General features: G+C 33.3%; 1 protein-coding gene across 1 annotated transcript; it reads right to left on the bottom strand.

The window, feature by feature from the left end:
• Window positions 1–4341: 4341 nt before the first annotated feature.
• LOC148313758 (podocan) lies at window positions 4342–8553 on the bottom strand. Its single transcript, XM_088277888.1, has 3 exons — window positions 8291–8553; window positions 6540–6718; window positions 4342–6464 (listed from the first exon to the last, which is right to left on the bottom strand). Exons 2-3 carry the CDS (start codon window positions 6705–6707, stop codon window positions 4494–4496), a joined length of 2139 nt encoding a protein of 712 aa, XP_088134014.1. The 5' UTR covers window positions 6708–6718; window positions 8291–8553; the 3' UTR covers window positions 4342–4493.
• Between the last annotated feature and the right edge of the window lie 4915 nt (window positions 8554–13468).

Genomic DNA, 13468 nt, shown 5'->3' on the forward strand with positions numbered 1-13468 from the left:
GAGAAGCAGCGTGATGGTTAGTTTGTTAGTTTAAATACATAAAAATCTTAGCAACAAAACACATTTTTCACATAATTATTTATTTGTAAACAAAAAAACATTCATTTTTTATTACTTTAGAATACTTAATTTTACTTAAAAAATTAAATGTTAACCTTCATTGTGAGGTTCTTCGATGGTATCGGGTAAAATATCCCTTACTGTTTCAGATGTCTCAAGTGCCTTATAGAATTCCTGTAATATGGGGATATGTATGGTAGTAGGTCCATCAAATCTTTTTTCTTTTTCTTAGTAATCGGTACTGGTCTTGCGTATGTTTGCTTAATTTCCAGTATCTTGCCTCGACGTAAATATGATTTTTGTTAAAGCAGTTGTCTTATCGAGAGTTGTCTTAAACTCAATAATCTCCGGTTCATTCTTGTTAAATCGCAGTCACTTTATGTCTCTACGAACAAACTTATTTCCATCTGAATATATTTTTTTGAGTTGCAATGGCCCTTTTTATAGATCCGAGTAGTTGAAAAAATCATTTCCGTAACCTTAAATGGATTTTTCTTCACGGCATCACACATTAATTTCGTCTAATCATGAGGATGTTCTATAGCCCCATTATCAACAGTATAATAGTCATGTTTATCAACAACACTACGTAAAATCACAAAAAAGCACGTTGAAAGCTCTTGTCACTGTCGCGAGTAGTAAGGTAAGTCCCTTCCAGAGAAGACTTACCTTATTACGCACAGGATGTATCTGTGTACACTCCTCATAAGATAAAAAATGTGTCATGACTGATTATGCACACTTCTTATATTGAATCTTAGGACTTACCAAATAAACCAAACTTATATGAACCAAACACATTGAAAAAGAAAAAAAAATCTATTCAAGTGGCTTAAAAATCTCATTTCGACCATTTTGTGCCTTACCTGACTACATAACCCGACCCGGATTTATGTACGTATCTGATTAAATAACTTGTAAAAATAATCATGTTTGATCAAATATATGCATGCAGATCTATTCTGTTTTCACATATATACACATACACATACTATATCCTTTATCCGCCTCCGTAATGTAATGGTCAGCCTCTAGGCTACCATGTTGGTGGTCCCGGGTTCGATTCCCAAGAGGGTCAAAATAAATATTTGTGATTTTTGAGTTTAATATTTATTTAATATGACCCTGGACTGGTACCTGAAGCGGAGGACTGATCACCTTTCCTTCGTGTATTTAACGATCAAGATAACACTGCTTCTATATGATGCAGTGCCTTATGCACCATTGGGTGCGGATAAGGGTTAGGAAGAAGAAGAATAATCCTTTAAAACTAGCTCATATTATTTTATATACCTTATATCAAAATAATCATAAATATTTTTATTTATCTTACATGATTTTTCCACTTACACTAAAACCTTTGGAACAAATTTATCGCGTAAGTAGAGGACTTACTGTACTGTTATAATAATTAACTCTAGATATTACAAATGCATTTATCAATTGACAGGCAGCATCAACCGGTGAATTCTTACAATTGCTCTTAAATCTTAATATAAGCGCTTACTCTTAAATTAATTTGCCTTAGCTGATAAAGCCATGTAGGTACTTATTATTTTGTTGATTTGGGTTTCGAGAAAGATTAGAATCTAAGAACGGACCTAGCAATTTGAGTGGTCCTCCTGGTAGTGTTATCAATTAAATTCTGTCGTTTGGGTCTTGTGTTATCCAGAGTTGTTCTGTTTCGGATGGGTTTAATGTTAAGTTAGTGCTTCAAATATAAATTACATTCAATGTTAATCTGTTTATAATAGAAGTAAATTCATGCGAATAGCAGTGAGACCATAATCCATATGATTTTATTAGGTTTTCTACATTTTTATTGTAGATGAGATATAGAAGAGGACATAGGACTGATTGCGGTACACCAGTAGAGACTGAATGACAGGATCATTTTTCTTAAATAACTGAATATTCACAATCTCGAAGATAAGCGGAAAACTATGCATGTACTTTTTACAAATGCCGTAAGTCTTCCTCAAGGGTTCCAGCAGAATATGTCTCTGCAAAGTAGTATCAACTGTATGCTGATTTTCTCTCTGAAAATAATTTGTTTTCTGCATTATGCATTGTCAGTCTACGGGCAAGTATATTCGATATTACAGGAAGGTTGAAAATCGGGCGGTAGCTTGAAAGGTCCTCTGGCCAATCAACAATTGAGTTTTTGGTGGCTTTGGATGACTCATCAGCTACTGTCCCCTCAGCTGATGATCTTTTTGATTCAGGTGTGAAGTAGCGTATACATAGTATTGTCACATACTGACGAAAGAAATCTTTTTTATCTCGCCTGAACAACTCCAAATAGTGCTCTGAATCATGGACGTGTTACTGCCATATATTTTATAGAATATGAAATTAAAAACTACAGAATAAAACATTATCATTTTAAAGCATAAGAGCGGAAAGTTTTTTTGTCATCAACTCTAAATTAAGTGGTAGCAAATAATGATTGTAAGTGAAGAACTAATTAAAAATTCATTGAAAAAAAATTACCTTTCAATGTTAATTTTTATTACATTTAATATATGATATTAAATTATAATATCAATATGATATTAAATTATTTATCTCTTCCAGTAAAAAAAAAAAAATAATTTGAAAACGTAGCTCTCACATAAAAGTGAGTGGATGTTTTTACAACCTAAGGAAGAGGATTTTATAAATGTTTTCTAATCGGAGGAGCTTTGGTGAAATCATTTATTCAAGACCGATTTTAAAATATTAACACAATAGGTGCCTTAATAATTTTATTTCCTACTGGTAGAAAGAAAATAAAACGAATACCGTCAGATTACATTCCTAACCTAAAATAATCATCTCTCATCATTAGTGACATCTATGATATTTTCGGAAACACTTTATGTATATTAGTATTTCTTTTGTTTTGTCGCTGAATTACCGACATCTAGCGTTTTATTGCCAAACAATTGAATGACACCACAGTTTTAACACCGAAACAAATAACCGAACCAATATAAATTGGTGACGATAAAATTTTTATATTATTCTCATGATTATCACGAATGAAAAACTTCATGAAATTACAGCGAAATTAATTAAAATTGAATATAACTTCGACTCATTCTACATATTCTTATAGGCAACGAAGCTTAATAAACTGTCACACCAAGAAGACAAATGATAAACAGAGATTTACCAGCTGTTTCTAAATTAGTCATTTGAGTGTAAGGTAAAAAATAACAATTATAAGAAAGTGTATTAATTTTCAACTGTGCCTTATTTCATGCAAAAGTGCAATTGCATGATGTTATCTTCAATTGAAATGTTACATTTCTAATGATTCGGTAGTTATTAGTCCCGAAGCATTAGTACCTACCATTACTCGTATTAAGAAAATAATTAATACAAAACAGTATTGTTAGATTAAAAAGGTACGATCATATGAAACATAAAAAAATATACTTAAAGCCAGATTTCCAAGTAATAATTATATTTAGTTGTCTGTGGTCGCAGATACACGTGACATTTAATAATGTTAAAATCGATGTTGCAGCGATATCAGTGGTATTATCATACGTACCCATTTATAAACATTCTGTCTGTGACGCCCAAGACTTAGAACAAAAAGCCTATAATGAGAACTGAACCTTATCCGCATCAAATGGAGCGTAGGGCACAGCATGTAATCGTCGAGTTATCTTGAACGTTAATTACGTGAATGGAAGTTTATCTTAACCGCCCTTCACATACGGACGGCGTAGGTGATACGCGCGGTTTTTCTTCACCATTCCGCGCTAACCCGTATGACCTACGCGCGAGAGAAAAGATATCTGTTCTAAAAATATTTGATGCGTACCGGATACACTGATAAATTTTTGTCAAGTTTCATACTTGACAATATTTTGTGACAACAAACGTTGATTTTTTTGCTTGTTTATAAAAAATATGCCTAAAAATAACCCGAGAGTAGGGTGGTTAAACAAATATGAAAATTCAAAAATGTTTATTTCACCCCCCTTGGTAATCGAACCCAGATATTCCAGTACTTTATTCAAATACGGTAACGTCTACACTTTGGAAGCGGACCTTATGTACAGATAGTTTGCTGTTTGTTTCTGTAGTTTCCAGTAAAGGGCAGAACTTTCAAGAACTAAAATGAGAATACGAGCGGCGAGCAACTCGGCTCGCTGTACTGACTATACGAATGCTCCCATCGTTACGTGTTACGTTACGACGAAATGTCTCCGGTCAGTCCCCACCTTAAAACGAACCTTCTTATAAAAAAATATAAACGAGTAGTAACAACGCAAATACTCCGCAACGTTAAAATAATTTATTTTGTAAGAATTAATGTTCTTACATATTTTATTATATTTATTTCAATATTGTAAAAATGCCTAAAATTTAACTACTAAACCTAATTGTTGATGTCAAATATTTGTTTAAAATTATGTCTTTTTCAAAATAGTCCTTCACAAATCACTCTCATGCATTACAATTTGTACCGCACACGAGTTATCCATATGTCCATCAGAAAGGTGAGCAGTTAGACCAGAGTTTTCAGTCGGCGTTTCTGGTTCAGGCTCATCATGCGGATGGGTTCTGGAATTTCTCCTTCTATTCCGAATCCTGTTTAAACCTTGTCCTTCCTCATAAATATCCCCACTGGACCTCGTCCTCCTTCTCGCTTTCCGCCTGGGCTTTTTCTCTTGTTCTTGGCCCAACCCCACTCCCGACAGAGAGTGGAATGACCCATCCAGCTTGGGCATCAACAGGGCCTCGGCGTAACTGGGCGGAGATACCAAGTCCCTCGGGTCTGGTGCGTTCAGTTGTTGCTCTTGTTCTCTGCGTATCCTCGCCTGTCTCAGTCGATCCCTGGCTTCTTCCGCCACTCTTTCCTGTTCTTCTAGAGCGGCCTGCTGTCGCTTTCTCATCAATCGGCGGATTAGCATTATAATAAAACACGTAACAAAAAAACCAGCGAATACCATGAACACAAATGTCAACGCTCGCTGGTTAGGACTTAGAACTGTCCCCGGATTCCATGTAAAGTAGCACGCTTCCAGCCAATTTCTGCCTGACACATTTGGAGGACTTTGACAAATCAAGTCGTTGATACTCTGAACCTTAGACGGGTCATCCGTTAAATAATCGAAAAATATCTTCATATCTTTTTCGAAACAATCACATCTCCAAGTGTTATCTTTTAGGTATATTTCCGATAACTTCGGATTTCCGGTAAAATAATACCACTTCCAAGTATCGGTAAACCTGTTCTCCCATAGAAACAACGTAGTCAACTCGGGCAAAAGATGAAATGTATTATTGTTCACTGAACTTAATCGATTGAAGCTTAGATCCATAATTTGTAAGCTGGATGATTGCAAATTATCCGGAATGTTGCCTATGAGGTTTCTCGAAAGATCTATTTCCAAAAGCGATAGCAGACCGCTTAATGAATTTGAATCAAAATACTGTATTTCGCAGGAGCTCATGTCGAGAAACCGTAATGATCGCGATTTTAATTTACCAACACTCGAAATAAAGTTCCGAGACAAGTTTAAGTTTGTAATATTTGGTGTTCGGATCAAAACGTCATCGTTTATTCCAGGAATTACATTAATTGAGAGATTAAGATATCTCAATGACGTAAGTCCTTCTAATGCATTTTTATGTATAGACGCTATCGCGTTAGACGACAAGTCTAAGGTTATCATACGCGAGTTATTTGAGAAATCTCCGGAATTGAGATGCCTCACCATATTGCCTCTCAGATGGGCTTCCTCCAAGTTTGGGAACCCCACCAGAACCACCCTGTCCATATTGCAATACGATAAGTCTATCGTTTTGAGCGATACAGAGGTCAGGGTGTCGATGGAGTTTTGTACTCCGATCCTGTAGTTATGTGACATGGTGAGGTGTGTCAGAGAAGGGAGATAATTTAATTCGTCGTAACCGATGAAAGTTAGTTCGCAGTGACTCAAATCCAAGGAGCGCAGAGTAGGTGACACGAGATTTTGAAATCTTTTCAGTGGATTGTGACTCATACTGAGATGTCGTATTTCTGTCAATCCGGAAATGGGGGATTTCCCATAGACGTTGGTTATTCCGCAATGATTGAGTTCTAAAGTAAAAAGACTCTTGCTTATTAACACTTCGGTGTTTTTAAGGTTGACCAAATCCCCTAAAGGATTTCTCGATAATTTTAAAATCCTCAAGTTCGTGGCGGGAAGTAAGAGGGTGTTGGGATTAATATCTCTCCATTTAGAAATTTGATTTCCAGAGAGATCTAGGATATCTAGCGAGTCCAAGTTTCGTAGAGAGCTGCCGGAGAGAGTCTTGATTTGGTTGCCGCTAAAGTTCAATATTTCTAAAGATGTTATTTGTGATATTTCTTGCGGGATTGTTTCTAAGAGATTTCCCGAAAGGTCCAGTATCTGCGTCTGCGGGTAAAATAAAAAAGTTTTATTTTGAGATATATTGCCGAATTATTATAGTCGAGCTAGAGTAACCGTTACCTGCGGATCCAACCCATTCGGTAGATATACGAGTTCCCTGGAAGAACAGTCGGCTTGGTACAAAGCCTGGCTGTTGAGGAAGCAGTCGCACTCCTCGGGGCAGGGGAGGGGCTGACCCGCCGCGCGCACCAGCAGCGCCGCCCACAGCCAAGGCACCACGACCCTCATTATCAGACCATCTGAAACATCCGTCCTTATGATGTAATAATTATACACGAGTTAAACAATACCGCAGTGCAAGTAGATATATTATGGAGCCACTTTTGATCTGATGGCAGTTTGAATGCTGATGTCCCAAGTAAATATAATCTAGAAACTAAATATGGCAACATGAAATTAACACTACGATAGACTTGCCTAAAGATTTATTTATTGGTTCCTTTTTTGGTTATATGAATAATATACATTTTTTAATAATACAGTATTTTTCATTTCTTATAGTTCAACATACATATAATATTTTGACTAACTTTATTCTATTTTGAATAATATTTTCTATGGTCTTGTCTTTAGAAAAAATATTTATAAAACATTTATTTCAATTAAATCTAAAAATATTTTTCGCTTAAAATATAAAATGACTGTTGGAGTATACGAGTATATACAGCAGTTATTCAAATCTTTAAACGACATGACGTTTTCCCTTCTTTTAACTATTCTACACAGCTGCCTCTTGGTCTTCATCTTCTTCCTTTCCCTTTTATTATCCCATCTACCATAGTAATGATAAGGATGCGTGTCGCATCGTTATTTTCTAATTGCATTATTTTTCTTCCTTAATTAATTTATTAATTACCTTCAACTAATTTATTAGTTTCATAAGAGAACTCCATATCTTGCTAAACCTCTCCGTCAATAGATTGTGATTTTATAATTCGATATCGATTTCAATATTTTGGGAAGAATAAGTACTCTCAACGGTTGAATAAATCATAATCATAACGGTTGAATAACAAGGATATATTTTGTTGATTGATTAAGATTTTAGAATATGAATCGGGTTGTGGTTCCGCGATTAGTATCCCGGTCTCCGAGTTAGAACTCTACCGAACTCTACCACAACTTGATTTCTACATTTAAACACAAAACTCTAGAATAAAAGAGTTCATCAACTACGTTGTTTACGACAGTAATTATTCGTCCAATTTGTTTCAATTCAGAACAATAATGTGTAACTAAAGTAGATTTTTTAATAATGCTGAAGGTATTTGAAGGGTAAGATAAATTATATGACTAAAAAAATCACATGATTTTATGGTCATATAATTTATAAAACATAAGGTTTAAATCATTCTAGAACCATAATCTATATTTAATCTACCTGTTCGTAATGTTGAGAGATACTAAGAGCGATAATGTCACATTTTTACCAATAAATGCATAATAAACTCGTACTAAAATTCGTAGAGGTGGAACTTATCAGAACGAATATGTGTACAGTAACACTTGAAATACTATGCAAAATACGATGAAATATTTGCATATGATTTCATTAAAGGAGATTTAACGTTTGCCTCAACTAGGTAAGAGTAAGAGTAAGATGAGAGTTAGATTGGCAATTCATTAGAAATAAACACAAGTTTGTTTCATATGCAATCAAAACAGTATGAAAATCCCTTGCCGGGGTGTATTTAGGTATGAAAGTAATGTTTTATACTGTAAATAATTTCACTACGAAAATCTTTACTCCATTTCAGCAATAGGTAATAATAGGTAAAATAAATTGAAAATATTTTGAGTAAATTTCTTACGAGTTTCACTGCCGCCATTACGTACACATCACAAATCTATTTTTATCTTCACACTTTAACAAAATAATATTACTCCTTATCAAAAATTACACTAAACGGGTGTTGATGGAACCAAATTTATAGTTAATTTTGGTACATTTGAAATTGATTTGATTTTTAGAACATGGCGGAATACTAAGATAATAAAGTTTTCGGGATTTGACGAGCGTAATATTTCGGGTGTTACTAAAACGAAACGACGGAGTCCCTATCATCGTAAACCTTCGGATATCAGATAAGGATAGGGCTGCCACGATACGACCCATTTTATTAATAACTAAATACGTTTTTGAACGTCATGCATGCATAAATTGTGTACATAAGAGCTTTTTATGTAAATTACTTCAACTAAATTATTTTAATTCCGTACTCAAACAAAAGTGTACTTGTTAATGAACTATAATGGTATTATCAATGCAATAAAAATGCGGAACAATCCAAATTATCCTTATTAAGTTTTCTTTTGTTAATGAACTATAATGGTATTATCAATGCAATAAAAATGCGGAACAATCCAAATTATCCTTATTAAGTTTTCTTTTGTTAATGAACTATAATGGTATTATCAATGCAATAAAAATGCGGAACAATCCAAATTATCCTTATTAAGTTTTCTTTTTGTTGATTTATTCTTATAATATTTATGAGCCATAAGACAATGTCATGTATACATATCTTCCTTTATAGTTAGGCTATTTATATATATATATATATATATATATATATATATATATATATATATATATATATATATATATATATATATATATATATATATATATATATATATATATATATATATATATATATATATATATATATATATATATATATATATATATATATATATATATATATATATATATATATATATATATATATATATATATATATATATATATATATATATATATATATATAATTTATAAATAAGTATTCATAGAATGGGCCATCCCTGATATCCCGGTATCTTATTAGATACTAGATAAAGTAGATAAGTTTATCTACAATGAATGTGTATTTATGAACATACGAGTACACGCACAGGTACGCGAATACCTGTAAGTACTCGTCATCGCCCTCAATTTGCTAACATTTTACTATGGTGATGTCCTTTTGTTTTCCTTTTGTCACGAGGTCATCTATACGTGTAATAAGTTTATAAAAATCTTAATTTTACTTGCAATGTTTTCTTCAACATGGTTTATGCAATACAGATAACAAATCCAAGTAACACAATTTGTAGACATCGACCCGTTACTCAGCACTGCAGCTATTACAAAGGTGCTATCTTAGCAGATAAATTCTTGTTCCATTTTGTTGTCAGTAAAAAATTGATACATTTCACTAACTTACAAAGGACTTTGGCTTTTTGTCAGAAAAAATAATAAATTAAAAATATCAAAGTGACTTCTGGAACACGATGAAAATATATTAAATAGTTATTTTTGACGTCAGTTTAATATAATCTTTTTTTTGACACCCATTCGCATCCCAATGGTGAATAGGACACCGTATCGAATCGAAGCGGTGTTATATTATCTGAATTATAGATCATATAAAATATAAAGGAAAGGTGATCAGTCCTGCGCTCCACATTCTGTAAGAATGGAATATATTTTGTAGGAATCCCGGAAGTGTAGGGGAGCTCAGAGTGAAGGACATTACTTGTACGAGTATATTACTCTTATGGACGAGGAAAAGTGGTGGGGAAAAGAAGAAAAGAAGTAATGAATGGGGCATTCGGGATTGCAAACCCGTACTCGTACACGCTTTTGGTAATTATCTAATGCGTACGAGAGTCCCTTGAGGTAATGTATTTAATTAAAGTCTAATATGAAATCTGATATAACTATAATAAATATTATAAACCGTTTTGTCCCTAACGCATCTGAATTGATAATAATTCGTTTATGAATATCCATTGTAAATTCAATTTATTTTTGCGAATTGGAGATTTTCATGTTTTGACCGGCTTATAGAAAGCTGAAATTTTATTATGGAAAATGTATTCCTAGAAATTGGGTATTATGTCCGACATTATTTGTAGTAGGTTTACGAATAATCTGCCCTCGGACAGATCCGCTTTAGAGAAAACAGACTACTATACGACTCTACTGACTTGGAGCAAGTCGTAGGTCCTTCGTGGGTCTTTACAGAACCGGACTAATGAAAATAATGTATTAAAAAAATGTTTTTCGCTAACAATTTGTAGCATATTTTATAAACTTTATGAAACAAATAAAACGAAAACTTCATTTTTAACCACTTTTGTTTTTGGAACTATCTTTCCAACCGGTTTCGACAAACACCTTGCCTTCTTCAGGGATAGATAAGTGCTAAACTTAAAACAGAGAAATATTAATAGTAAGGTGAGAAGGTGAGAGAATGAAGTGGTTGATTAAGTGAGGTTTGATGTTAGAGGAGTGGGATGGGTGGAGTTTTTTTTTTCTTCGGAAAGAGAAAATACTTAAAACAGGGCTATCTATATCTTAAATTTACTTGGTGTTTTAATGATCTTAAAATTTTTGTTTAATGTTTTTTTAAATTTAGAAAATCTCTAAATTATGTAATGAGTACTTAGTTTTGATTTTAATCCAGTACTTTATTTTGATTTTAATCCAATATTTTTATACCCTTTTTTAATTAAAGGAATGATTTTTTAAATGTGTTAAGCAATTATGATTTACTTTATTATTATTAAAACATCCTAAATTTTCTTTGAAAAAACCCGAATTGTCAAAACAGGTTGATATAATAGTACCCAAAATAAAAGTTGATAAAACAATATTTGTGTTTTATTTATAATGAAAAAAAAGGATTTAACCAAGAAATTGTATTTACAAGCAGCAGGGTCATTTAGACAAATTGAATATTGGTTTGAATGATAAGAATGCAAATTTTTATATTAAAATAATAGCTTTTATTTCAATTTCCAATAAGCAATATTGTAAGTACGTCCTGCGCGCATTATAAAATACCGTAGAATGAGAAAAGTTACAGTGTATTTCCTGTCAAGAGTCCAGCCGTAGAAAATGGCAACCGCCGAACCGGAAATACGGAGATCCTACTTCCTTCCGACAAAATATATAGCGGCTTATGCCGTGTTCCGCCGAAAGTCCTTGTAACGTGGAATTTTATTTTCTTCTGGACGCAGAAAGCAGATAAGGGCGGGGGTGGGATAAAGCCTACATTGCTAAAGATGTCCACAAAATAAAATATCATACAACATACCTACCTGCTTTATTCTTCGCGTAGAAATTAATATATGTATTCAAGTATGCAATATCATTTTGGTATCGTAATATAACTAATTTCATGCATTCAATAATTTTTTTATAATATAGTGCAAAGAGAGATTAATTTTTTATTTATTGTATATAATATACAATAAATCTGTCCGCCTCCGTAGTGTAATGGTCAGCACGCTCTGCTACCGTTCTGGAGGTCCCGGGTTCGATTACCAGGGGGGTCAAATAAATATATGCGATTTTTTCACTCCAATATTTTTTCAATATTACCCTGGGCTGGTACCTGAGGCGGAAGGCTTATCCCCTTTCCTTCATGTGTTAATGATCAAGATAACACTACGTTTATATAATGCAGTGCCCTATGCACCATTGGGGTGTGGATAAGGGTTTGAAGGGATATATGTATAAGGTATTACATTCAAAATTTCTTTGCACTTTTTTTTTTCATAATTTATTGATTTTAATATTGGACACGATGCGAGACACGTTAAGATCTGAATTTATGTATATAGATATTTTACTTAACGTATTTAGACTTAGAGACCGTTTCCAATAGAAATTTAGCAAAACGCGTTTTATGACATCATTCGATTGTTAAATGATTTTCCGTAGTTTTTATCAAGAAGTCTGTAATTGTCCATGATAATCCATATTTTAGTGGTTCTTTTGAGAACTGTCATGTACGTCGGCATGTTTGTTTACAGTAATTTTTCAGTGTTTACTGTTTTGTTGTTAAATCTTATTAATTTTAAAAGACATCGCCATCAAAACATTAAGTGAGAATGTTTTTTTCAACCATTGTTTGGTAATTGTTATTATTTTTAAATAATTTTTTCCCACTTGTGTTTGCAGTTTGTAATTTCGACGGAACCAATAAACCGCTCCAAGCGAGGGATGTTATGTCTGTATTTTTGTCTTAGTTAATTCGTGTTTGTACTCAGGTACTTACAAAAACGTTTTGAAGTAATACGATTTTAGCATTACTTTAAGGACTTTACTACACTTTATCCTTTTTTATCTTGGCCTCTAAATCCCATAACTTCATATTACAGCACATAAACAGGGAATATTTATCCCACTTTGTGATACTCTGACCCTCAAACTGCCCTCGCAGCGTGTTCGTGACAGGGGGTAGTTAGGGCATATTATCATATTATATTGGGTCGAATGTAGTGCGTAGTGACCTACGACCGCTGACCGTCTAATAGTATAAGGAGATTTTATTATTTTCCCCTATATCATCATAACTTATCCCTTATTTGGGTAGAAAGCATAAAATATTTTAAACTCCAGATATAAATCACAACAATGTTGCTGTTTTGCAAATTTTTAGATTAAGGTATTGATCTGTTTTCCTCGGATATATCTGTAGATGTTTTATAAATAAAATATATTTTTATTTATTTAAAGGTTTGATCACATTATATGTTTCCACAAGCAATCATGTACATCACCAGTGTCCAAGTGAAACAAACTGAGCATGAGTACGAGTATGTAACCCTGACTCCTCTAGCTATTGCTGCTATTATCATTTGCCAACTTATTACTCCTCATTTATTTACTTTTCCATACACCAGTTACCAATTACATACTTCACACTGAGCTCCTGTGTATGTCATCTGCATAAGTTCAAATATATTCCAGCCCTCTCTTATATCTGGAGTGCAGGACTGATCATCCCGTCTTAATACCGATCAAGTTAACTTCGTGTCTATCCGATATGGTGGACTATGCATCATTTAAATGCGGATAAGGGGATAAAGAAGACGATTTTTTGTTGTTGATTAGAGTCAGGTTTTTAATAAAAGATCGAATAAGAGACATAAAATTCAAGATATAAAAATGATGACCGGCATTAAAATATTTCGTTATTTTGATGGGTGTGACG

Source organism: Brachycentrus maculatus, unplaced genomic scaffold (assembly GCF_059751285.1).
Source record: "Brachycentrus maculatus isolate JH-2025_06_01 unplaced genomic scaffold, ASM5975128v1 h1tg000005l, whole genome shotgun sequence".
Taxonomy (NCBI): domain Eukaryota; kingdom Metazoa; phylum Arthropoda; class Insecta; order Trichoptera; family Brachycentridae; genus Brachycentrus; species Brachycentrus maculatus.

What these genes read in the sequence shown, in the direction of transcription:
- LOC148313758 (XM_088277888.1), bottom strand. Translation starts at nt 6,707, where the DNA reads ATGAGGGTCGTGGTGCCTTGGCTGTGGGCGGCGCTGCTGGTGCGCGCG. An exon ending in CGAATGGGTTGGATCCGCAG is followed by an intron (nt 6,465 to 6,539) that starts GTAACGGTTACT and finishes TTTTACCCGCAG; the next exon opens with ACGCAGATACTGGACCTTTC.